Here is a 25,289-nt window from a genome sequence, read left to right on the forward strand (position 1 = left end):
TTAATCTTTACAAAAACCCAGTGACGGAGGTGCTATTACTCATTTTATAAAAAAGGAAAGTGAAGCTTCTGAATAGGTCAAGTAAATGGTCAAAAATCATATTGCTAATGAGGAGTTCAGCTGGAATTCAATCCCAGGGAGTCTTACCCCAGAGCCTGTGTTCTCAACCTGCTCTCCCATATGAAAAATTATACACTATGAAAGTAGTGCCAAAAGGGAGATGCAGGCACCATATTCTATGTATCACTGTGTATCAGAGAGACAAGGAAAGGTTTTGTAGGAGAATGAGGCCACACTTCTATCATGATGATAGGGAACACTAAATTTGAACCCCAATTTTGCCTCTTGGCTGGCAAAGCGTAAAATATTTACTCCCTGACCCTTTGTAGAAACAGTTTGCTGACCCCAGAATTCTGCCTCCCTTTGGGGGAGACTAAAAAGAGTATGGGCAGAGAGGTGGACCCTTCTTTGAGACTTCCCACCACTACTTTAATTTTCTTTGTTTTATAATTATATTGACTTTAAAATGTTGAAAGCAATTTTATATACACTGTCTTGTTTACAGTCAGAAACCCAAACTCTAATTCTGTAAGATAGTGGAAGATTATGTTTTTATATAGATGAGAGAACTGATGCCCAAAGAAGTTAAGTGGATCTCCCAGGGTCTTATATAACCTGGACCAGAACTGAGGTCTTCCGACTGCTAGCTCATCATTCTTTCCTAAATCATGCTACCCAAGCCTTCTGTACATGACCTCTCAAGAACAAAATGATGATAGAAAATGTTTAAAGACTCAAGGCCCATTAAAGACAATTTTGTGGGAAAGTAAGATTGCTGATACAGCTAACATTTACTGAGTACTTACTGTGCACCAGACATTGTTCTGAATACAATGCAACCCGATGAAATAAAAGAAAATTTGTTGCCATCTTTTTGGGACCCTCATTCTGTCATTCTAGCTCCTCTTCCTATTGACCAAGACCCAATCGCTTTTCCAGGAGAACTGGAGGCACATATAGCACAGGATGACGGATGGGTGAATGGATGGTTGGATGGATGGATATACACCTTTTCCTAAGCTGAATTGTGTTATTGTTGTAGTTGTTGTTGTTGTTGTTGTTGTCGTTGTTGTTGTTAATATATTGTTACTGTGCAGAAAAGTCAGTAAAATCATTACTGGTTCTTCTTGATCTCTGTAGCCCCCAAAAGCTCTTTGGAGGATTTCTCAAAACCTCAGATAATGCAGAAGGAAGAGCTGATAACTGTGCAATCCACAGATCTTTCCGCCAGGGAGTTTGTGGTTTACCAGTATGGCCTCTCCATCCTGCACCTCCTCATCCCCCAGCTTCACGTAAGTCTGGTTTCTTGCCTCTCTGTGGAACAGTCATCCTTGGAGCCAAGAAGATCAGGGTGATCAGGAAGGAGGCTTTGAGGAGGCAAATATTCCCTAGGATTAAGTACCTGGAGCAGGGAACTTTCTAGTCTCTCCCTTAAGGGGACCGATGGAGTCATTTTACCAAGCTAAAGCCTAATCTCTCAAATTATATTAATAATAAATAAAATGAATTAAGCACTTTACACATGCCGGAAAATTACTAATAATTTGCATAAATTAACTCATTTAATCTTCGCCAAACCCCTATAACATAAATATTACTATTTTTTCTCATTTTGAAACCGAAGAGGAAAGATACAGAAGGGTTGAGTAAACTTACCTGAGATCACACAACCAAAAGGTTAGAGCCAAGTTAGAATCAAGGCATGATGGCTCAGGAGCCCTGATGCCACTCTAGCCTACCTCCATTTAGAAAAGTAGTAAATTCATTCTTGTCATTAGCATAAATATCAAACACATAGTTAAATACCCTTTTTACTTTCCTATGCTGTATTCTGAATCAACTTACCTTGTTACAATTTAAATTGGCGTGCCAACATATTTACTTCCCACTAATTTGGTGGTGCTATGTAGCTGAGCTGTATGAGCATTTTTTTTAGCAAAAGGATGGGTTTTGTTTTTGTTTCTGTTTGTTTTTTATTCTTTTCAGGCTCCAGAAATAAACCTGCAGATTGCTTCTAGTCTTCCTGCCATGGAAGCCTCAGACAATGTCTTCCAAGGTTCCTTCTTCTATCAGGTACTGTAAATTCAGCCCCAGATGTGGAGTTAAAGATTTCTAGGGTCTAGTAAAGTTAGACAGAAGCAAAAAAAAAAAAAAAGTTATAAAACATTTTTCTCTCTCCAGTCCAGACATATTTTATTCCTCCCTGGTAATAAATCATTTAGCTAAGGCATAATAAATGTCACCATGTAAGAGCTTTCTCTAATCAGCGAAATGAATATAGCCTGGCTGGTGCCCAGTGAATCCTAATGGCTTTGTGCCCATTAATGAATCTCTGTCATTATCAAAGCTGGTGATTCCAGACTAGTGTTTCCCGTAAAAGTCATGGTTCCAACTTCAGGAAATCCTGCATAATCAGCATCTTTCAACAGAAAGGAATATAAATTGTTCCTGTCCTGGTAGTCCCTCAAATATGTAGATTGCCAGTGCTTTGACGGAAACTCCAGGCCAGTGTATAAAGACCTTAAACGCTGATGACAGTACACAATGATTGTGAGAGGAGGAACTGCTAATCAATGTTAGAGGACTAGGAAATGGTTTGTATTAGACTAGTAGGTTGTTAGGGGATTTAATAAGACCAAAAGTTATGCATATGTGGTACTCTCCAGGCATTATTTCACCTGATCTTCAGAACAATCTATAACGTAAGCAAGCATTTAATCTCATTTTACTGATGAGAAAACAAACCCGGACGCATTGAGTGCTGTCTGCCAGACACTTGCATATGCCCCTACACATTATCTCATTTACAACTTACAGCAACCCAGCTCTAAGGGGTGGGTACTCTTATTGTCTCCATTTATGAGTTAGGAAACTGAGGCCCAGAGAGGCCAAATAACTTGTCCAAGATCTCAGTGTCAACAAGAGTTGAGACTTATGTCCAGGTGTATTTGACACCAAACTCATTTTTAACCACTAGTCTGTGCTGCCACTCACAGCTGATTCCAGAAACAGATCTCAGACTGTCTGATGCCAAATCGCCTAAGGCTTTTCCGTGCCAACCTAATGCCTCTTAAGAGAATGAACAAAGGAGTTATTTCAAATCAATTAGGCAAGACAGGAGATTTGGGAACTCAATTATGATAAAGGCATGAAAGAAAAAGAGAGCCCGAGAGTCCTCTAATCCAATGATTCTCAAGCTGTGGTCCTTGGACCTCGTGCATCTACCACCTGGGGAGCTTGGTAAAAATGGAAACGCTGAGGCCCCACCTAAAGCCCACAGAACCAGAAATCCTGGGATGGACCCCAAGAATAGAATCATTCCCATTTGACTCTTATTCACACTAAAGTTTAGAACCATTATATAAGGAAACAGTGATACAGGAGTAATTTTGCTCTGAATTTCTAAGTTTGTTTTCTATAAGATGAGAGTAGCAGAAAAATTGGGTGACAGTGGAGAAAATGATTTATTCAGAGAGTTACCCTAAAACATTTTTTTCTCTTGTCATCTAAATCTTCCCTTCAGTAAATTTCCATTAAGCCCAGGGAGTCTCTGACTTTATAATTCTAAGTTATTTTAGACTCCATAAAACTAGAAAGAGAAAGAGGCATTGGAAATGTTCCCTGAAGTTGACGTCTCTGTGTTTGGGTATTTTCTCCACTCAGAGTGCTGAAAACACACTGTTTATTGGGAGAGAGTGTTTGGCATCTGTGGGAAGCTTCGTTCTGCTGTTGATCCACTGCCTGGCCCACATTGTTGCTGAGGACTTCCACCAAGACTCTGATCCCACATTTCTGAGGTCATTTTACAAGGTATCTATAATGTGCACAGGGCTTTTTGCTTCTCTTTCTCTGTGACTCAGATCCCATTCCCCAAAATAATAAATGCTATAAGCTTTGCAACATTTCAAATCTACTGAAGTCCTATTAGTGGACTTTGGTCCCTACTACCTGGCCAGGAAGAAGATTTTCTTGATCAAATTTTCTGTGATAGCATATGACAAAATGCATGCACCACTCTATAAGAATTCTGGAGAGAAGTGGTCTTCCTATGAGAACAGCATCACAACTTTCTTCGGATATTTCGCTGTCAACACATAAGCGTCACCATAATTGCAAATGACAGTAGTAACCCATGGTGAGCACAAGTAAAGATGATAAATCTCAAGCTCCATTTCTCTTTCAAATATCATTTTAAAGCTTTAATAGCAAGTACCTAGAAGTGGTACTGATCTGCCCCCCTCACCTTTTCCTTGACCAGGGATTGAAGGCCTATTTCAAGGAAGCATTCTCTATCACGCTGCAAATGTCAGCAGTTTCCTGGGACGGTAAACTGGACCAAAGCATAAGTGCTATTCTGCTGGAAGAGCAGCCCATATCTGAAAGAGGAAGAGATCTTCTCTCTAAACTTATTGAAAGGAAGTGCGAGTCTCACTTGGAGCCAGAGTCATCAGAAGAGGTAACTAATTTGTATAGCACAAGTTCTTGATTAAAATTGACTTCTTTACAGTGTAAATGTCTCAGTAAATAACCTATTCATATATTTCTGGCCTCCCTAGGAGGTACCCTGCCTTGACACTCAGCCTGCTTCTTAAACCACATATGACAACATTTTTTAAATCCTGTTTCCTACAGGGCAGACAGTAGGTACCTGGCTCTTTGAATCATGCATGGGGATTGCAAATGTGGCTCCACAGTCACGTAACTCATGTCCCACTAACATATTATCAATAGGTAACAATTCCATATGTAAAACCCACTGTTACTTAGAGACAAAATTTAGATGCCCCAGTGGTAGCCTATTTACCCAAACTTACTGTTTTGTGTGTGTGTGTGTGTGTGCAAGCTTGACAGTGATGTTCTTAATATTGTGTTTTTAAAGCACTTTTATAAGATTATCATCTCAGCTATCTATTAAAAATATAAAATTTAAATCTGTGATCTTAAAAAGGTCATCTTCCATTAAAGGTCAGTTCATTCTTGAATTATAAATAAGAACATATCTTTTTTCATTATTTATATCAAACATTTTAAATTTCAAAGCTATTATGTATATAGTCTCATTCGATCCACCCAACAATCTTCCAAAATAGGTATCATAGTTTTAGTCACGTTTTGTAGTTAAGGAGAGATTAAGCAATTTGCCCCAAAGCTATTTGCTACAATTAAGCAATTTGCTCCAATCATTAAGCAATTTGCTCCAAAGCTATTTGTTGTAGTGGATCTGACACTAGATGCCAGATCTCTTGACTCCTAAGCAAATTTTCCATATATATTTATCTGTAATCAAGTCTCAATAAGTTACTAAGTCAGAGATTTATTTTGTAGTTATGATGTAGATGGTGATGCTGATTATCTAGATCACAGGATTCTGTTACACCCCAGCTTCCACAAATCACAGAGAATGGTCAGTTCTCTGTCCTCCTGACAACAGCATTTGACACATATGATCACTTTCTTCTCCTTGGTACATGTTCTTCACTTGGCTCCCAGGACACCAGCCTCCTCTGATTTTTCTTCTTCCTCTTTGGCTGTTCCTTCTCAGTCTCCTTTGCCCATCCCGCCTCTTCTTCCAGGCCTCTTTATGTTGGAGGGCCAGGATTCAGTTCTGTCCTCCCTTTTCTCTGTCTAAATTTATTTCCCTTGGGGCTCTCATCCATTTTCAGCTTTAAATCCCATCTATGTCAATGACTCAAATTTTTATCTGCAGCCCCAACCCAACTCTCTAACTCAACTCATGTATCAAACTGCTTACTAGCCATCTCCACCTAGATGTCTAATAAGTATCTCACACTCAACATATCCTAAATCAATATTTTTTCCAGACCTGCTCCACTCAAAACCTTCCCCATCTCAGTTGATGACAACCCTATTCTTCCAGTTTTTCGAGCCAAAGTCTTCCTTGAAAACTCTTTCTCTGTTACATATGCCCCACAACTAATCCCTCAGGAAATCCTGTTGCTCTACCTTTAGAGTATATCCAGAATCTGGCCATTTCTCAGCACCTGCACTACCTACCTAGTACAAGCCACCATCATCTCGTGCTTGGATTACTATAATACTTACTACCTGGTCCCCCTGATTCCAACCTCACCTCTCTTCAGTCTAATCTCCACACAGTAGTCAGAGTGGTCCTTTTAAAATGAAAATCACATCTGCTCAAAATCATGCCATGGCTCTCCATTTCAATTAGAGTAAAGCCAAAGAAGCCCAGTCCCCTAGTCTCCCACACCCTCACTTATTACTCTTCGCATTCACTCAACTCCAACCATACTTTCCTCCTTGCTGTTCTTCAGACATACCAGGTACACCTCTCTCTTAACTGTTCCTTCTGCCTACAACACTTTTCTTTAAGGAAGTGGCCCTTAACTAGGAACAATTTTTCTCCCACAGGACATTTGGCATGTCTGGAGACATTTTTAATTGTCCTGACTCAGGAGAGGGGGGGTACTACTGTCAATTAGTGGGTAGAGGCCCAGGATACTGCTAAATATCTTACGATGCATAGGGTAGGCCCCACGACAAAAAAAATTATCCATCCCAAAATGTCGGTAGTGCTGAGGTTGAGAAATCCTAGTCTAAGAAGTTAGAGCATGCCTGACTCCCTTACCTTTTTCATGTCTTTGTTTATGTGTCACCTCCTAAATGAGGCCTACCCTGACTAGCCTACCTTAATTTACAACTCTTTACTCCCCCACGTTCATCAGCTTTTCCTTACTCTGGTCTACTTTTCTTTTTATATATCACTTAACATACTACCTAATTTACTTAGTTATGCTTGTTTATTATTTTTCTTCCCTGGCTAGAATTTAAGCTCCATGAAGGCAGAGATGTTTGTTTTGTTTCCTGATATAGCCCATGTGCCAGGCTTATTGTAGGCTTTTGGTATATTTACTATGTTAATGAATAAACTTATATGGACCCTGATGCTAAATACTGAAACATTCCAATCTACCTGAGCTAACTATAGGGAAGATAATAGCAAACATTTATTACACACTAGATTTGCATGCATTATCTCATTTATTCTTTCCCATGCCCTTATAAGGCAGATGCTACTTTTATTCTTAACTTATAAAGAGGAAACTGAGGTTTAGAGGTGTTAAAAACAACTTGCTCAAGACAGAGATAGTTGTGGAGCTGGAATATGAGTCCTCTGCCAACCACTATCTACGAAGAGGTCTCATTTTAAAAGCAGAATTATATGTAGTGCTCTCAGGTCTACATTTTAGCTAAGAAGACCCAAGAGTACTTAAAAGAAATGGGAACGAAGGTATTAACTCTGTCTTCTACACTCTCTACAGTATATTAAGAAAAACAAAGATCTTTTCCTCTTCACCAGTATGGAACATTTCCTGAAAAGCATCCTTGCTGCAGAGCAACAAATCCTAAGAAAACCAAGAGATCAATTTGGGGGTGAAGATAAGGTGAGGTGCCCTTATGATCTACAGCATTAAGACTGTACTTTGCTACATACTTTGAAACTTTTCATTGTGTGTTTGGGACCAAATTTATAATTGAACATGTCAGCATAATTGGATTGGAAATTAATGGTGGTATGAATAAGTTATAACAGAACTTTATTTAGGAGCTTTCCCAGTACATGCAGATGGTAGATTTTACATCTAAAAGTTAGAAAGGACCCAAGTGATCACAGAGTTGATCCCTCTGCCTTTGAACAGATAAGGTATTAATCCTAGAGAGCAGAAACTGAAACTCAGACTTGCCCCAGTTCACCCAGCTAGAAGGGTCCTCTGCCTTCTCACAGGGTTTCTTCTACTTACCATAATGATACCTACTGCTATTTTATAAAGGGTTGTTTGTTTTTTCATAAGCATTTAAAATGTTGTATCTTTAAAAATCAACAAATATAGAATATGTTCAACTTTGATACATACTACAACCAGACTTCCAAAATAAGCATGTAAACATACACTGCCACCAGCAGTGGATAAGAGTTCTGGTTGTTCTTCATTATAACCACCATTTAATGTTTATCTTTTCTACTTTATCCATTCTTCTGGGTGTGTGTTTTAAATTTGCACTTCCCTGGTGGCCAGAGCATCTTTCGTATATTTATGCCCCTTTTGAATACTCTCTCTTGAGAAGTGCCTATTCAAGTGTTTTGCCCATTTTCCATTGGGTTGCCTATTTGATTTGTAGGAATTCTTTATTCTGAAACTATTCTCCCTCATTCTGTGGATTACCTTTTTATAAAAATAACTACATATGTTTCTTTTGTTTTATTTTTAGCTCTAGAAATAAAATGGTGATCTCATTTCAGTCTTCATGATTAAATGGTATTCAATACGTCAATACAACATTCAATAAAGCTAAGAATTTTTTGAGTGCCTATAACAGTCATGTATAAATCACAAATGTATATTACAATCTTGGATGGATATATAGCATCACAAGAGCTAATATTTGGCACAGAAGATAAACATATTGACATTTTCACTGACTAAAAGATCATTAGACCACATGTCTTATTAAAATATTATTTAAAGTTATTGACTGAACCTCTTTCTAGAAATGTAAAATTTGTATATACTATCATTTGTCAGATTCACTAACATCTAAAATTATCTGTTATCAAATCACATAAAGTGGTTAGATATATTAGCACACTGGTGATTTAGAATGAGAATATATAAAATATAGTCCATGTGGAATATACAAAATTCACTTTGGAGGACCTGGTTGGAATACCTCAAAAGAGATAAGCAGTCATCTGAAACTGAATTTTCAGAGTGGATTTGAGTGCCGGTCCAGAGGGACACAGCCATCACATAAATCAATGTAAGCCAAAAAAAATTTTTTTTTAATTCAAACTCCAAATCAAAAGCCTGCTCAAATTACAAATCCAATGCCAGCAATTCAAGCTGCTTCTCACATGGATGATTCTCTTTATTGTGCTCCAAAATGAATAGAAAATGGGATTTTTTAAATATATATAACAATTGTTATTGAGTCTCGAGCAATGCAAGGAAGGCAGACCAGTAAAGAAAACTTTAAACAGACACTATGTGGGTAAATAATGAATAACAAATTAGTGAATTCACTATCCAATTTATATTCAATATTTGTTAGCCCTCCAAGTCTTTTGTCATAATTAAGAAATGTCCACACATGGCTGAAGATTTAAGTCCAAATCCAACCAAAATACTAATAAATCACTTTAGGGAAAATAAAAAAAAACAGAGAAAACATGACAAGAAGCTTTACGATTAAGGTTTAACAAAGAGTTTTAAGTCAAGCTATAAGGAAGATCTGCTCAGAATCAACTCACTACATCTAACTCTTCCATTTCTCTCAACTTACACTGACTTTCAGCTCTCATTTCTTTGCTGCTAGAGGTTGATCACAGTCATTTAAAGTAGTCATTCAGGTTAAATTATTAGATTTGCCATCGGGCAAAGTAAGTACCAAATTTGTCAGCTTTAAAACTCTTTCATTTAGTTACTATCTCAATGAAAATCACCAGCTGCCTTTGTAGCACAGATACCAATATAATGTTCATTGCCCATAAGAATGGACTGTGACAGCTGTCTCCCGTCTCCTTATGAACTTTAAAGACTTCCCAGTACTGAGAAGGTAACTTAGTTTGTTATGATAAATATTGAGTGTGTATCTTTCAGAACTTTATTTAACTATTCATATACATTATGAAATATAGTTCCCAGAGATTAGAGTGAAGACTAATTATACCAGACATGCAAGACTGTTTAGGATAGTTAGGTCAAAAACTGTTCATATACATTATGAAATATAGTTCCCAGAGATTATGCCAGACATGCAAGACTGTTTAGGATAGTTAGGTCAAAAATCCAGGGCCTCTAAGAGAGGTAGTAAAGAAAAAGTCATACAGAAATTAAAGATCTTCCTTTTGTATTCTTATGCTTGGCTGAGCAAGGCGCCTACCAAAACATGATCCTATTAACTTCCTGATTGACTTCTCGGGTCCTCTATCTGATTTCAGTAAGACACTAACAGTTGTTGGCTTTTAGTAAGCACATGCTTTCAAATGGAAATGCCATAGATTACAAGGCAGTGATCATGTTCTCCTTCCTGCAGCCTTATGTGTATTTATTGCTGAGTCAAATCAATAGCAATTTCTTTTTAAAAGTTTTGAGATTCTAGTTCTCCTTAAAGAATTAGCTTGTATGCACACAAATATACACACATACATGCACAGCCCACTGACCAGAAAAAAATAAGAAAACCTAAATGGGGGGAGGGGAGAGGTAGGTGGGGTAAAGGGGATCAAATATGTGGTGACAGAAAGAAATCTAACTATGGGAGGTGAACACACAGTATAAATATATATATATCTTACTGTTAAAGTGTACAGCTGAAACATTGGATTTTGTTAACCAATGTCACCATAAAAAATAAATAAATAAATAAATAAATAAGAAAACCTAAATAGATAAAGTTATATTTTATTAACTATTAATAAAAAGGACCCTTTCCTAAAATTATAGTAATTGTTTTAAGATTTTTTTAAAATTTTTTTTAATTTTTAAAAGTAGTACATAGACTTCTGCTTCTAGGAAGATGGAATAGGCACACTTTTCTTTACTCCTCCCATCAGATACAACTAAAATCCCTGGAGATATATATACACATATACATATATATACACATACATATATATATACACACACACACATACATATATACATATATATACACACAAGAGGATTCTGAAAGGTATAGAGAAGAAAATATGCCATCTAGGGAACTCAGAATGCAAGACAGGATATGGTGATGAACTCCACAGATTTTCTTTTTCCCTTATATATTTTTGACTTGGAAGTTAAAAAGTCAGCAACCCATAAACACCAATGGGCACAGACCAAAAAAGCACCCCCAAAATCTGTTCTCTCTAGCCAAAGGAATAAGAAAGGGGCAGTCTAGCAAGACAAAACTTTTAGACGATAACTGTTTTATTCCAGTCAAATATCACAGACAAAAAAAAAAACTGTCTCCATCCACACAAGCAAAATTTGAGTAGGAAGTCTAGGCTTCCCCCCTCGGCAGACTGTACCAGGCACCCTAACCTCCTTCTGTGGTTGTGTCAGAAGAGACCAAGGACAGAGATGAGAATTTTCATCTTTTCATCCACATAGGGCATAACAACCCCAATTCACACCATGATGTCAGTGGAGACCACATGGGAAATCTAGACATCTACCAACATATGGCAGTAATGAGTCCCCTCACCACCACCTCCTTACTGGAGTGGCATCAGCAAAGGCCAAGTAAAGAGTCAGAACTTTCACCATTGCCCATTGGTGATGAGGCCACCCTCACTAAAGTATTAGTGGAAACCACATGGGGAGCTGGAACTCCCATAACTGTCTAGCAGGTATGTGGAATACCTTCCTTGGGTGTTAGTGGAGGCCAACTGGAGAACCTGGACTTTTATCTCCCACTAGGCAATAACAAAGCAGCACCCTCTGTACCACCCCGCCCCTGCACTGGGATGGTGCCAAAGGAAATCAGCTAACCAAGTTTAAATAAGAGTTCAAATCTTATAACATAATAACAAAAATGTATAGGTTTCAGTCAAAAATCACTTATACTAAGAACCAGAAAGACATAAAACTGAGTGAAAAAAGACAATAGAGGCCAACACCAAGATGACAAATATATTAGAATTATATGACAAAGATTTTAAAGGTGCCATCATAAAAAAATGATTCAACAAGCAATTATGAATATGCTTGAAACAAATAAAAAAATAGAATCTCAGCAAGGAACTATAAAGTCATAAGCAAAGAAATAGAAGACAAAGAAGAATCAAATGGAAATTTTAGAATTAAAAATACAGAAAACAAAATAAAAAGCTCACTGGATAAACAACGGTAAAATGGAAGCAATAAAGGGAGGGAAGTTAGTGGGTTTTTAGATAGAACAACAGAAGTTACCCATTCTGAATAACAGAGAGAAAAAAGACTGAACGAATGAATGTATAGTGCCTTGAGGACCTATAATAGATGATACTATAACAGATGCTCTAGTATTCAAGTCATCAAAGTCTCAAGAGAAGAGAAAGCATGTAAGCTGTAAAAGTACTCAAAGAAATGATGGCTGAAAACTTCTTAAATTTGAAACAAGACAAAAACCTACAGATTCAAGGAACTGAGTGAATTCTAAATAGAATTAACCTAAACAAATCCACACCAAGACACATCATAAGTAAACTTCTGAAAACTAAAAGCAGAGAAAAAAATCTTGAAAGCTGCCAGAGAAAAATGAGACCTTACCTATAAACAAAAAATATTTGCCTGACAGCAGATTTCCGATTAGAAACCATAGAAGCCAGGAAAAAGTGGCACATTTTTCTAGCACTGAAAGATGCTAGAATTAATCCAGAATTCTATACCAGTGGAAAATATTCCAGAATTTTATAATCGGTGAAAATATTCTTCGGGAATGAAGAATGAAATGAAAAAAAAAATCAATAAATTCACAAGCTAAGGAAAACTAAGAATATGTCATTAGCCAACATACCCTAAGAGGCATACTAAAGGAAATTCTTTAAAAAGAAACAAAAGACAACAAAAAAAAAGCCAGAAACATTGGGAAGTAAGAATATGGCAATCAAAAATAAAGATAAATACAATATACTTTCCTTCTCTTCTTGAGTTTTCTAAATTGTTTGACAGTTGAAGTAAAAATTATAACACTGTCTGATGTGGTTCTAGATGTATGTAGAGAAAATATTTAATACAATTATGAAGGGAGGAAGATAAGGAAACATAAAGGGAATTCAGGTTTCTATACTTCTTATGAACTGATAAAATGACAACACTGGTAGACCATACAAATTATGTACATAATGCAATACCTGAGGCAACCACTAAGAAAACTATATAAAGAAATGCACACAAAAACACTATAGATAAGCCAAAATGGAATTCTAACAAATGTTCAAATAACTCACAGGAAGACAAAGAAAAGAAAACAACTGAAAAACAGAACAAACAGAAAACAAAAAATTAAATGACAGACTTAAGACCTAACATATCTATAATTATAATAAATGTAAATATTCTAAATATACCAATTAAAAGATAGGAATTTGCAAAAAATATGACTCAGCTATATGCTGTCTACAAGAAACTCACTTCAGACATAACAATATAAGCAGACGGAAAGTAAAAGGAGGAAAAAGATACACCATGTGCTCATTAATCAAAAGAAAGCAGGAGTGGCTATATTAATATCAGATGAAGTGACATCAAGGCAAAGTAAATTACCAGAAACAGAGATAGATATTTTATAATGATAAAAGGGTCAGTCTACCAAGAAGACATAGCAGTCTTAAACGTGTATACACAAAACAGAGCTGCACCATATGTAAAACAAAAATGGATAGAACCGAAAGAAGAAATAGACACCTCACAATTATAGCGGGAGACCTCAACACCACCACCACCCCCCTCCCCAAATATTTATAAAACAACTAGACAGAAAATCAGCGAGGATATAAAAGAACTCAATACCATCAATCGATAGTACTAATGAACATTTATGGAACACATCCCAAACAACAACAGGATACATTCTTTCCATGTGTCCAATGAACATGTATCAAGATAAACCATATCTTCAAGTACAGGACAAATTTAAAATAATTGAAAATACATACATTATATTTCCAACTAGAATGGAATCAGTTAGAAATCACTAACAAAAATAAGAGATAAGTCTCAAAACACTTAGAAATAAAAAATATACTTCTAAATAATCCAAGAGTCAAAGAAAAATTTGAAAATACATTAAACTGAATGTCAATGAAAAGTCAACATATCAAAATTTGTGGGACATGGCTCAAGCAGTGCTGAGAGGGAAATTTATAGTAACTACGTTAGAAAAAAGAAAAAGTCTCAAACCAATCATCTAAGCTCTTACCTCAAGAACCTAGAATAAGAAGAGCAAAATAAACCCAAAGCAAGCAGAAGGAAGAGAATAATAAAGAGCAGATATTGATAAAATTGAAAAGAGGGGGTAAAAATCAATAAAACAAAAAAGTTTTCTTTTGAATGTTTGATAAAATTAAAAGCAAGACTGACAATGAAAAAGAGAGAGAAGACTCAAATTACTAATATCAGAAATCAATGTATGGATATCACCAAAGACCCTATAAACATCAAAAGAATAATACGGAAACACGAACAACTACAAAAAATAAATTTCACAAATAAAATAAACCAATTACTCAAAATATATGAGCTACCACAACTCATCCAATATAAAAGAGACCATTTGAATAGCCTTACAACCATTAAGGAAATTGGACTCATAATTTTAAAATTCCCAAAGAAGAAATCTCCAAGTCCAGATGGCTTCACCATGTAATTCTACCAAATATTTAAAAACAGAATTAACACCAATTGTGCACAATCTCTTCCACAAAATAGGAGAGGGATCACTTCTCAAGTTGTTTTATGAAGTATTAGCATACATAAATATATGTTATATTTATATAGCTATTTATAGTATATTTATATTATTGCCCTGATACCAAATGAAAGACAATACAAAAAAAAAACCCTACAAACCAATATTATTGATGAGTATAGATGAAAAAATTCTTAAAATATTAGCAAATAAAATTCAGCAATATATAAAAATAATAATACACCACAATCAAGTGGGCTTCATTCCATAGATGCAAAGTTGATTCACTATTCAAAAAACCAATATAATCTGCCTATCAACAGGCTAAACAGAAAAACCGCAAAGTAATATCAATGGATGCAGAAAAAGCATTTGACAAAATTCAAAATAGCATTTGACAAAATTTGACCCATTTATAATTAAAACTCAGAAAAATAGGAATACAAGGGAAGTCCCTCAATTTGATATAAGAACATCTACAAAAATGGTAAGTATCTGCTTAATGGTGAAAGATTGACTGCTTTCCCTTAAGATGAGAACAAGGCAAGGATGTCCGTTCTCCCTGCTCTCATTCAACATGGTACTGGAAGTTCTAACCACTACAACAAGGCAAGAAAAGAAAAAAAGAAAGGCAAGGCAAGGCAAAGGCAAGGCAAACGCAAGGCATCCAGATTGGAAAGGAAGAAATGAAACTGTCCCTATATGCAGATATCATTATTATCCATGTAGAAAATCCCAAGGAATCTACAAAAATAAAAATAAAAATAAAGTCTTTGGAACTAATGAGTTCAGCAAGGTAACAAGACAAAAGGTAAACATACAAAAGTCAATTGTATTTATATATATTACCAATAAACACATGGATACCAAAATTAAAAATATGACACTAATTATAACTACTCAAAAAAAAATGAAGTTCTTAGATACAAATCTAAGTATGTGTATAGGACTTACATGCTAAAAATTACAAAATGCTGATGAAAGAAATCAAAGATAATTTAACTAAATGGAGAGACATATTGTGTTCTTGGACTGAAAGCAGTAGAGAGGTGGATTTTCTCCAAACTGATATACAGATTTAAAGCAATTTCTTTTGAAATCTCAGCAAGATTTTTAAATGTATATAGAAAGATTATTCTAAAATTTTTATGGAAAGGAAAAGGAATTAAAATAGCTAAAACAACTTTTAAAAGAATAAAGTAGGAAGAATAAATCTACCCAATTTGAAGACTTACATGGCTACTGTAATCAAGACTGCATAGTATTGTCAGGAAAAAAACATACGAATCAAGGGAACAGAATAAGGAAGTAGACCCACACATATACGCCGAACTGAATTTTCACAAATGCTAAAACAATTCAATAGAGGAAAGATAGCTTTTTGAGCAAAAGGTACTGGAGCAAGTGGATATTCACAGAAGCGGAGGGCAGTAATGAACTTCGACTGACATCTCACCACTCATACAAAATGTAACTCAAAATAGATCACAGACTTAAATGTAAAACTATAAGACTTTTAGAGGGAATAGAATAAAATCTTCAGAATCTAGGGCTGGTCAGAGAGATTACACTTGAAACTGAAGCACAATCCATAAAAGAGAAAACTAATGAATCAGACTTCATTAAAATTAAAATTTTTGCTCTGCAAAATATCCTATTAAAAAGATAAAAAGACACTACAAACTGAAAACTATTTTTAAACCACATATCAAAGGACCAGTATCTAGAATACATAAAGAACTTCCAAACTCAATGATTAAAAATAAAAATGCAAACAATTCAATTTAAAAGATGGACAGAAGACATGTAGACATTTCGCCACAGAGAATATACAGATGATAAACATGAAAAGATGTTCGACATCACTAGCAATCAAGGAAATGTAAATTAAAACTACAGTGAGGTGATACTTTTTTTATTTTAGCCATTCTATTAAGTATGTAGAACACCAAAGGCTGGCACAGATATGGAGAAACAAGATATATACATTGCTGGTGAGAATATAAAATGGTATAGCCACTCTGCAAAACAGTTTGGCAGTTTCTTAAAAATCTAAACATGAAACTACCATATGACCCACCATTGCACTCTGAAGCATTTATCCCAGAGGAATAGAAACTTATGTTTCCATGTAGCAGCTTTATTCATAATCCCCCCAACTAGAAACAACCAGTTGTCATCCTTCAACAGGTAAACGGTTGAACAAATCTTGGTATATCCATACCATGAAGTACTACTCAGCAATAATAAGGAACAAATTAATACATGCAACAACCTGGGTGAATCTCCAGAGAACTATGCTTAGTGGAAAAAAAGAAAAAGCCAATCCCAAAAGGTTACTTACAGTACGATGCCATTTATAACATTCTTAAGGTAAAAAAATTATAGAAATGGGGAACAGATTAGTGGTCGCCAGAGGGTTAAGGAAGGGATGAGAGTGGGAGGGAAGTGCGTGTGACTATAGAAGGGCAACAAGAGAGATGCTTGTGGGTGGTGGAAACGTTCTGTATCTTGACTGCATCAATGCCAATTTTATTATAGTATAGTTTCACAAAATGTTACTATGGGTGGAAACTGGGTAAATAGTACACAGGATCTATTTATTATCTGTATGTGAATCTATAATTCTCTCAAAAAAAATTGATTTTTAAAAAAGAAAAAGAGTAGTACATACTCCAAAAATCTCAAAAAGCAGACTAGGAGGATCTAATCTGTTTATTATACTGATGTACTAATAGATACAGTATTCATTTATCTGGGGGCTTTTCAAATATATTGACTACTTTTAACCAATAAAAAAAATGTATAATTCATTATATTTTCCCCTACACATTTGCTTCAAGGCCATATGACAAGCTCTAAAAAATGCAGAACTAAAGCTCTGGCCCAAATCTTACCATGGTGATCAAATTAATTTCTTCTTGAGTAGCAACTTGGAAAATTTATTTTAGTGGCCATCTCTAATACTGTGTTGCATAGAATTTTAAGCAAATTTCTGCACCCAAATAAGAATATTGTGATTGATTAGGGTATGGGATACAGGACTGTAATACATGTGCCACAGATTTCTCAACTCTGTTGGCTGGAAGAAGGTTTTTTTTAAGCCAACCTCACAAACTTCAGGAAACTCTTTGTTAATAAATCCTTCTGTGTAAAGTTTTTAGAAACCCATTCTTCTGTCACACCTAAGTATTAAGTTATGTTCTACCTACAGTAACTATTTTATACAGTTCTCTTTCATTTTTTTAGTTTAACGAATTGTACATGTGAATAACACCTACAGAGAAAGTCATTAATTGAAGTGCAAAATGACATCATTATGGAATAAATAAGGTAGAAGCAAGAAAGACTTGCCAGGGCTGAGAGTCAAACTGGCAGAAAGAAGGCTTAAGACAAGCATGGTTTAAAAAAAAAAAAAAAATGAAAGATATAAAAGCGGTCAGATAAATTATGGTTATGACAGACAAAAAATAATGCAGAATAAGCAGAGTTGGTATTCCTAAAATGGATGGACAAAGAAAGTATTCAAAGGTAATATTGCAGAAGATTGCTCTAGAAAAATTAAACCTGCAGGTCAGAAATGTTTCAGGGAAAATTGATACAGAATGATGGACGGAGACATAGACTTCAAATATAGGCATACCTTAGAGATACTGCAGTTTGGGCTCCGTAATAAAGTATCGCAATAAAGCAAGTCCATTTTTTTTGCTGGGGGAGGGTCTTGCCTTCCATTTGTTTAAAAAAAAAAAAAACCTGTGAAGCACAACAAAGTGACATGCAATAAAACAAGGTATGCCTATATAAAGAGAATTTTTCAGTGGTAGGCAAAGGAAGTCACCTAAAGAAGTTAATGTACATGTTTGTGCAAGTGGCAGGGGTTGGGAAAATCAAGGTGGTCTCGCATTTCTCCACAGCAACATAAAAATGCCAGAAACATGAGAAGTGCAATGTCCACAAAGTTATAAGGGAAAGAAAGTATGCCCTAAGATTTTAGTACTCAGCCAAGTTGTCTTTCAAGTATAAATGGACAGAGATAGTCTCAGGCACAACTGAACTCACAGAATATAGCACTTATGAGCCATTTGTGGAAAAGCTGCCTAACAATAAAATCCACCTAACCAAAGATGAATCAAAATAGATTTTACATATATAAAAGTTTATTAATGAGCACTGAATCATTTTAAATATAGAACTAAGAAAAAGCAACTATAAGAATAATTGTTTTAGGATAGAACATAAATGTTAAACCTTGACATTAAAAATGTTACATATTTCAAACGAATATAATGTTATATGTCAATTACACCTCAGTTTTTTAAAAATAACATGGGAAATAAGGGACAAGGAAAAAATGTGTGCTAATTTCTGCAGCTTACAGAGCAACAACGAACACCGTATAAAATTAAAAAAAAAAAAACTTTTAAAGACTGTTCAGCCTCCTGATGATTTCCATTTTTTGTTTTATGTTTTTTAAAAAAAAAAAGAAAGAAGACTTTCAAGAAATAAAATAATTTGTGATAGAAAAAGCTTATAAATATTTCAACAATTTTTTCAGTTTCACTTTAGGTTTCTTTGCTTCGTTAAGATCAAGTAAAATTAAATCTAAATATTTAACAAGTAGTGCCTATAGTATATATATATATATATACTATATAGTAAGTATATAGATCTTACATTTGTATATACGATAACTGGAAAGATGGTCACCATTTAGTGTTAATAGTAATTTCTGGCTGGGTAGAATCAATTTTTATTTTCTTGGTGCTATGTTTTTCTGCTTAACTTGAATTCTTTATGAGCATATATCACACTTATAAAATAAGTCACTATTATTAAGTCTATTAAGAGGTTTAGAAATGAACCTCTTAAAGAGTAATTTTCAAACATGCTGTCACTGGCCTTATGAAGTAAAACAGAGATGGCAGGTAATAAAGTAGAACCAGAATACTAGATTATAAGGATCACTCTTCTGTAAATGAAGATCTACATTTTTTTGAATAACTAATGAAGAAACACAAACTTTTAAAATTTTCTTACAATAAATTGAACTAGAAATATATTAAAAACACAATACGTTTATTTAAACTATCACTTTTCATAATTCATTGAATCTTATCACAGGTCAATATCTTTATTATATTACCTTATTGGGTACATTCATTAGTGTTACATAAAACTTCATATCAAATTAAATAAGAATTAAAAGTACAGCTAAGAACATAGCAATGATCTGCATGAAGACTCATCTTCATGCAGCCTAGTCCCTAATACGGTTAATTTTTCTGTTTCATGGGCCTCTCAGCCTTAGACTAGTTTCATTTTAGAGAAAATAAAGTAGCTCCCTGAGCTCTATCCCACCCCGTTCCCAGCCTCTGCATTATCTGTTCATGTTGACCCAGTGGTACCTGTCCACCCGGGGTACAGCAGCAGGCCTGTGACCCTTAAGGTTCTTATGTAACACATGGTGAGTATTTCCTAGGAGGGCCATACGGCCATTCGCCATATTCTTTTTGCGGGTGATTTGGAACCAAGATTGAAAAGGCTGTTTCAAGTTTTCAACCTGAAAAAAAGAGGCGGGGGGGCCAGGTATGAAGCTCTTCCGTAAACTAATAAACTAGCTCCGAGGATTAAACGAAACCCATAACTCAGAAATTACACCGTTCAGAAACATAAGAAGTACAAATAAATAGAAATGGAAGTAGATAATCATCTTTGGAAAACTGGCTAGCATTTGGGGGGGGGGCGGTAATAAAGTCAGTCACTTCGTACCTTTTAACAAAATCAATTCTTTACTCCAACTAAAAATTTTAAAAACACATTTATGCAAATTTCTATATATTCTTAAGTTATCCCTTGCTTCATCCCACCTCACAGGCCCAACCCAAAACTGTCTAATCATGATCTCTGAGTCTGGAAATATCCATTTTAAAGATGCTAAATGACCAATATAGATGTTTTACAGACCACATTGCTCTAGAAGAATATAGCTGACTATAGATCTGATCCCTAAATGGAAGATGATCTTTCTAAACATAAAAATATAATTGTCCAAATATTTCACTACATAATTTTAAACTTTTATACTTATAGAAATTTATATATATCTTTATATATATATATATGTGTGTGTATATATATATGTGTGTGTTTACATGTGTTTATATATATATATAAACAAGCTGGGGAAAATATTTGCCAGTAATATGAGAGAGTCAAAATGCTATAATAATACATTGATTATTCAGAGCCTATAATACATTCAGACCTCAAATAACTGGGTGAAGATGAGAAAATTCATAAGATAGTAAATACCAAACATTTGGGGATGTGGAGTTTTTTTATATTTAATGTAATTAATAATATCTGCAATAGTATTGTTTTCAGACTATTTTTAAATGAGAATACCCAATTTTAGGGAAAATGATAAACATTTTTACATAAAATTTATTACATTACAAATAAATACAACTTTCAGAAGATGCTTTGGACATATATTGAGAATGAGTAGAATGTCCATACCCAATGACCCAGTAATTCCATGTCTGAGAATTAAGTCTCCAGAAATAATTTAAAATTCAGACATCTCTGTATAAATTATCCACCTTTACGTATCACAATATGGAAACAATCAAGATATCTGCCAATAGTAGATTAACTAAGTAAATTACTAGAAAAGCAAATAAATATTAAAGTGTTAAATATTTAGATTACTTTAATGTGTTGATACACAAGTGATTAATTGAAGAAAACATACAAACAAGTATATACATACAAAGTGTCAACAAGAGATCCTCTCCAGATCAGTGTTTTTCAAACTGTGGATTGTCACCACTAGTGAGTCATGAAAAAGATTTAGGTGGTTGAAGTTAACTTAATACAAGTGTTGGGGACATTGTAGCTAGCAAGGATAAGTATTATTTCATGAAACCTATTTCCACAATACAGCTATGCATATCTTTCTATAGGCTGTGGCCAAAAAAAACTTTTTTTTTTTTTTCAATTTTTCTGGTGGTATGAATGCAGACTTTTGACCATTTGTTAATATTCTAAATTTCCTATGAGTGGTATGTTGTTTATTGGCAAAAAGCCCACTGATTTTAGTATTTAATTCTGAAGAAATTTGAGTGCAAAGAAACTTATGTTCAAATATTATACAGAAAAATGGAATTGCAAAAGGTGGTAGAGATCCTGAGCACTCAGCCAAGTAGAAGAAAATAAAGTTTTGCCAGAATATCAAAATTGTGATTTTAATCTTTATAGTTGTTTTTTCTATATTTTCCAATTGTTTGTTTCTTTGCTTTTATGGTGAGCATATTCTTTTTAGAATAAGAATAGAAAAGAAAAAAAAAAAACCTGAAACATACTTTACCTGATAGATACTCTTTGGATTGCTGACTTTAGGAATTATCTGAGGTTCTTTGTTACTACTTTCCTCATCGGAGGAATTGCCAGAGGAGTAGTCTAGTGTGGCTCTACTCACAGCATAACTGACTTGTTGGGAGAGTTCCCATTCCTCCCATCTGCCTTTGAAAGAAGCAATTGTAAATGGATGGTTTTTCTCACCATACCTAAGTAGGAAAGGACAGGAAATTATTCATTAGGGATTCAATTTCTCAGAGTTTTATCTCTAAACTTTTCTGGAGACAACTCACTAACATACAAAGAGTTGTTTAAAAAATAAATTGAAATGACTTTACAGCAAAGCAGATTGAGAGACATTATGACCTTCAGCTACTACACTGTTGTAGTTAGTGGGAGTATACTGTAAGAGCCATCTCAGTTAATTGCTCAGAAAAAGACAACCACTGGTTTCTTTTAATTCAACTTATGTGCTCAATTGCCCAATGGTAGCTAATTCCTCTTCTCCCTTGATATTGTCTATAATACTTAGACGTTATAATCTATTGGGAATAGGGCACAGGGATTAAAATTAAATTTCAAATATTTTGCAAAATCTTTGTGTTTTCCACTCTATCCACTCTTACTGGAAGTGTGTTGTCTAATAAAGTTTATATCTAAAATCTTAACCAATCGATGCCATCACTACTAACCCAAGGCTTTAGAGCATCATCCTGAAAGCTGTATAGAGCTAACTAAATAACCTAAGGTTTCCAGGTGTCACAGAGCACACACACTCTTAACTCCAATGAGATTACTCACCTACAGCAAACTTCAAAGGGATCTACCCATATAGTCATCTCCTTTGGAAGTCCCAGGTGAGAAAAGTCTACATTACTTTCAGCACAAGCCCTTTGTAGAATGGGATCTTTATTCTGACTATTGTTTATCCTGATACACCTTAAAAAAAAACAAGGAAAGGGAAACAAAGGCATGGTAACAGGTGCTTTAGCAGAAGAATCCTGTTTTAGGCATACTACTCCAATACGCACAACTCCCACTTCACCCCTGCTTATCACAGACCCCTTTCCCAACCTCCAGTATTATAAGTAAGAGTACAATATCAACTTTTCTCACAGCAACTCAGAATATGAGTTGCATCACTACGTCACACAGTTCACTGAATGTGCACTGCATATCTTTTAAGCTAAACATGTTAGAAATTGTTTAATCCACTTCATACAAGGGGTTTGTTCTATAATTTGGAACTGTCACCTGCTGCATCTCTTTCTTTCAAGCCCACGTTCACACAAATAAATTTGAGCCCATAAAACTTTCATTATTCATAGACTGCCAACAAAATCATTCCCAATGGTTATTACTTTCTTGTTACTTCCCTTTGCCGTACCACATACTAGATCTCACCTGAAGGCTTGCCCTTTAGAAGGGCAATCAGAGTGCCAGTGACTTCTGTATGTTTCAAACAAGATGGTCATCAGCTTTTCTGCAAAGTTTTCTACTTGCTGTTTACTCAATTTATCGTGTTTTTTCACCAGTCTTGTGACAAAGAAAACTGTTGTTGCAATTTCATCTCTCATGATTCAAGGAAAAATCTATGAGGAGGTCTGCAACCATTAAAAGGAAGCAAGAAGAAATTAAATACAAACAAGGGTCTAACTTCTTAATATGTAATTGCCATTTGGAAATTTTATATACCTTAACTTTAAAACAGAAATCATTTACTAGTCTTTAATGAACTAAATTAGCACATCAATACTATATATCAACAAAACAGCCAAGAATATCAGTTCCTTAACTAGCTAGTTTTTAACGGCTTTCAGAGAAAAAAAAAAAACACTTTTAAAACTTTAATACAATTAAGAAACAAATGTAACATCACTATGCAACTTACATAAAAAAATAAAAATAAAAGTCCTGATATAGGACAGTAATTACACCAAGCACCATTGTTTAAAAAACATATTTACGGAGAGCAAAAGTATTTTGGGATATGGTTTAGTTCTAAAATATGGCTCTCAGGTTGCCTGCTTTAAGTAAAAGTTAAGATTAATCAAATGTATTATACTTGCCAGCAAAAACTCTTTAGCCCCAACAAAAAGTGGGCCAGAGTTAGAAGACCAGCTATGCTTTGAGTTTCTAACTCTCACCCACACCTGTTTGTTAGTTTTAGGCTGAATTTATATAAGCCTGGGCCCCAAAGCTTGGTAGGTATTTAACCTTACACAGGTGCTATCTTTTAGGGTAATCAGCTTTTCCTAGGTCCCCATGAGATTGCTCTTTGGTATATGTAGAGTGGGTTCTTTACGGTGTTTAAAGTCTTTCATAGTGGATTTGTATCTTCCATTTTACTATTAAAGTTTTGTCTTTTTGATATAGATTGAGAATCAAGTTTTCTCCTTCCATCCTAATATCCAAAATTCCAATAATTTCATCTCTAATTGTAACTGTCAACATACTAAAGAATTTTGTCTTGAATCTTTTGTAAAATTTAAGACAATTTTCTTTGAATAGCCATCATGTTGACTACACATATTTTTTACTAAAATGTTTACTTGCAAAATACGTGGAAGAGATCTCAGAGTTTACCCAGTCTCACTATTTATCAAAGTATGAGTCACTCTCCACCTTGTTTGGACCTACCAGACTGTTAAAAATGCAGATCCTTGGACTTTATCCTAGATCCACTGAGTCAATACTTCTAAAAGTGAGGCCTGGAAATGAATATTTAACAATATTCTTCAGATGATTAAAATTAAAATTTAAGAACTACTACACCTAAAATATACATGTTTAACACATACAATAAGTGGTCATTCAGGTTCTCCATCAGTGAAAAAAATTCATTCTCTTACAAGGAAGCCCATTTCATTTCTAAAAAGCTCCAAATCCACCTGTTTGATTCTCTAAATGTACAGCCTAGTTTTTTCCTCTGGAACTATACAAATTGTATCTAATCCTCTACCACATGAAGACACTTCAAATACTAGTTACTCAGCCTTCTCTGAGTCTCTTCTTTGGGAGGGCTAAGTATTCTCAGCTTTTTAAGAGTTCTTCCTATAGAACTTCCTGTAGAATGTGTTTCTCAGACACTTCCCGTGCTGGGCACTCAACTCTGGCTGAGTTTCAAGTGTGTCAGGAATCCTCTTTTAAAGTGTGGAGCCCAGAATCATATACTCTGCCATTACAGAATAAAGTAGGACTGATACCTCCTTTGCTTTGAAGACTATATTTCTGCAATGCAGCCTCAGGTGGCATTCACCCTGATGGCAGTAGCACTTCACCACACCGCTGCTTCACATCAAACTAATTCATGCTACTGTTTTGTCACATCTTTCCCTTCCTTCATAGCATAATGTTTAAGAATATGGGCTTTGGAGTCAGACAGACCTGGGTGTGAATTGCAGCTTCCCGACTCACAATATAATCTTGAGCAACTCTTGAACTTTCAGTTTTCTGTC

At 35.0% G+C, this 25,289-nt stretch overlaps 1 protein-coding gene across 2 annotated transcripts; it reads right to left on the minus strand.

The window, feature by feature from the left end:
• Window positions 1-2,014: 2,014 nt before the first annotated feature.
• BTG4 (BTG anti-proliferation factor 4) lies at window positions 2,015-23,438 on the minus strand. Of its 2 annotated transcripts, XM_039888137.1 has the most exons (5): window positions 23,236-23,438; window positions 22,633-22,770; window positions 21,842-22,040; window positions 19,878-20,032; window positions 2,015-2,172 (listed from the first exon to the last, which is right to left on the minus strand). In XM_039888137.1, exons 1-5 carry the CDS (start codon window positions 23,406-23,408, stop codon window positions 2,163-2,165), a joined length of 675 nt encoding a protein of 224 aa, XP_039744071.1. In that variant the 5' UTR covers window positions 23,409-23,438; the 3' UTR covers window positions 2,015-2,162. The 2 variants fall into 2 exon arrangements, with proteins under 2 accessions (XP_039744071.1, XP_039744070.1); XM_039888136.1 differs by lacking the exon at window positions 2,015-2,172 and having other exon boundaries at window positions 19,530-20,032.
• Between the last annotated feature and the right edge of the window lie 1,851 nt (window positions 23,439-25,289).

Source organism: Pteropus medius, unplaced genomic scaffold, assembly GCF_902729225.1.
Source record: "Pteropus medius unplaced genomic scaffold, Ma_sr-lr_union100, whole genome shotgun sequence".
Taxonomy (NCBI): Eukaryota; Metazoa; Chordata; class Mammalia; order Chiroptera; family Pteropodidae; genus Pteropus; species Pteropus medius.

What these genes read in the sequence shown, in the direction of transcription:
- BTG4 (XM_039888136.1), bottom strand. Translation starts at nt 23,408, where the DNA reads ATGAGAGATGAAATTGCAACAACAGTTTTCTTTGTCACAAGACTGGTG. An exon ending in CCCTTTGAAGTTTGCTGTAG is followed by an intron (nt 22,041 to 22,632) that starts GTGAGTAATCTC and finishes TTTCCTACTTAG; the next exon opens with GTATGGTGAGAAAAACCATC. An exon ending in ATCCAAAGAGTATCTATCAG is followed by an intron (nt 20,033 to 21,841) that starts GTAAAGTATGTT and finishes TCTTTTTTTCAG; the next exon opens with GTTGAAAACTTGAAACAGCC.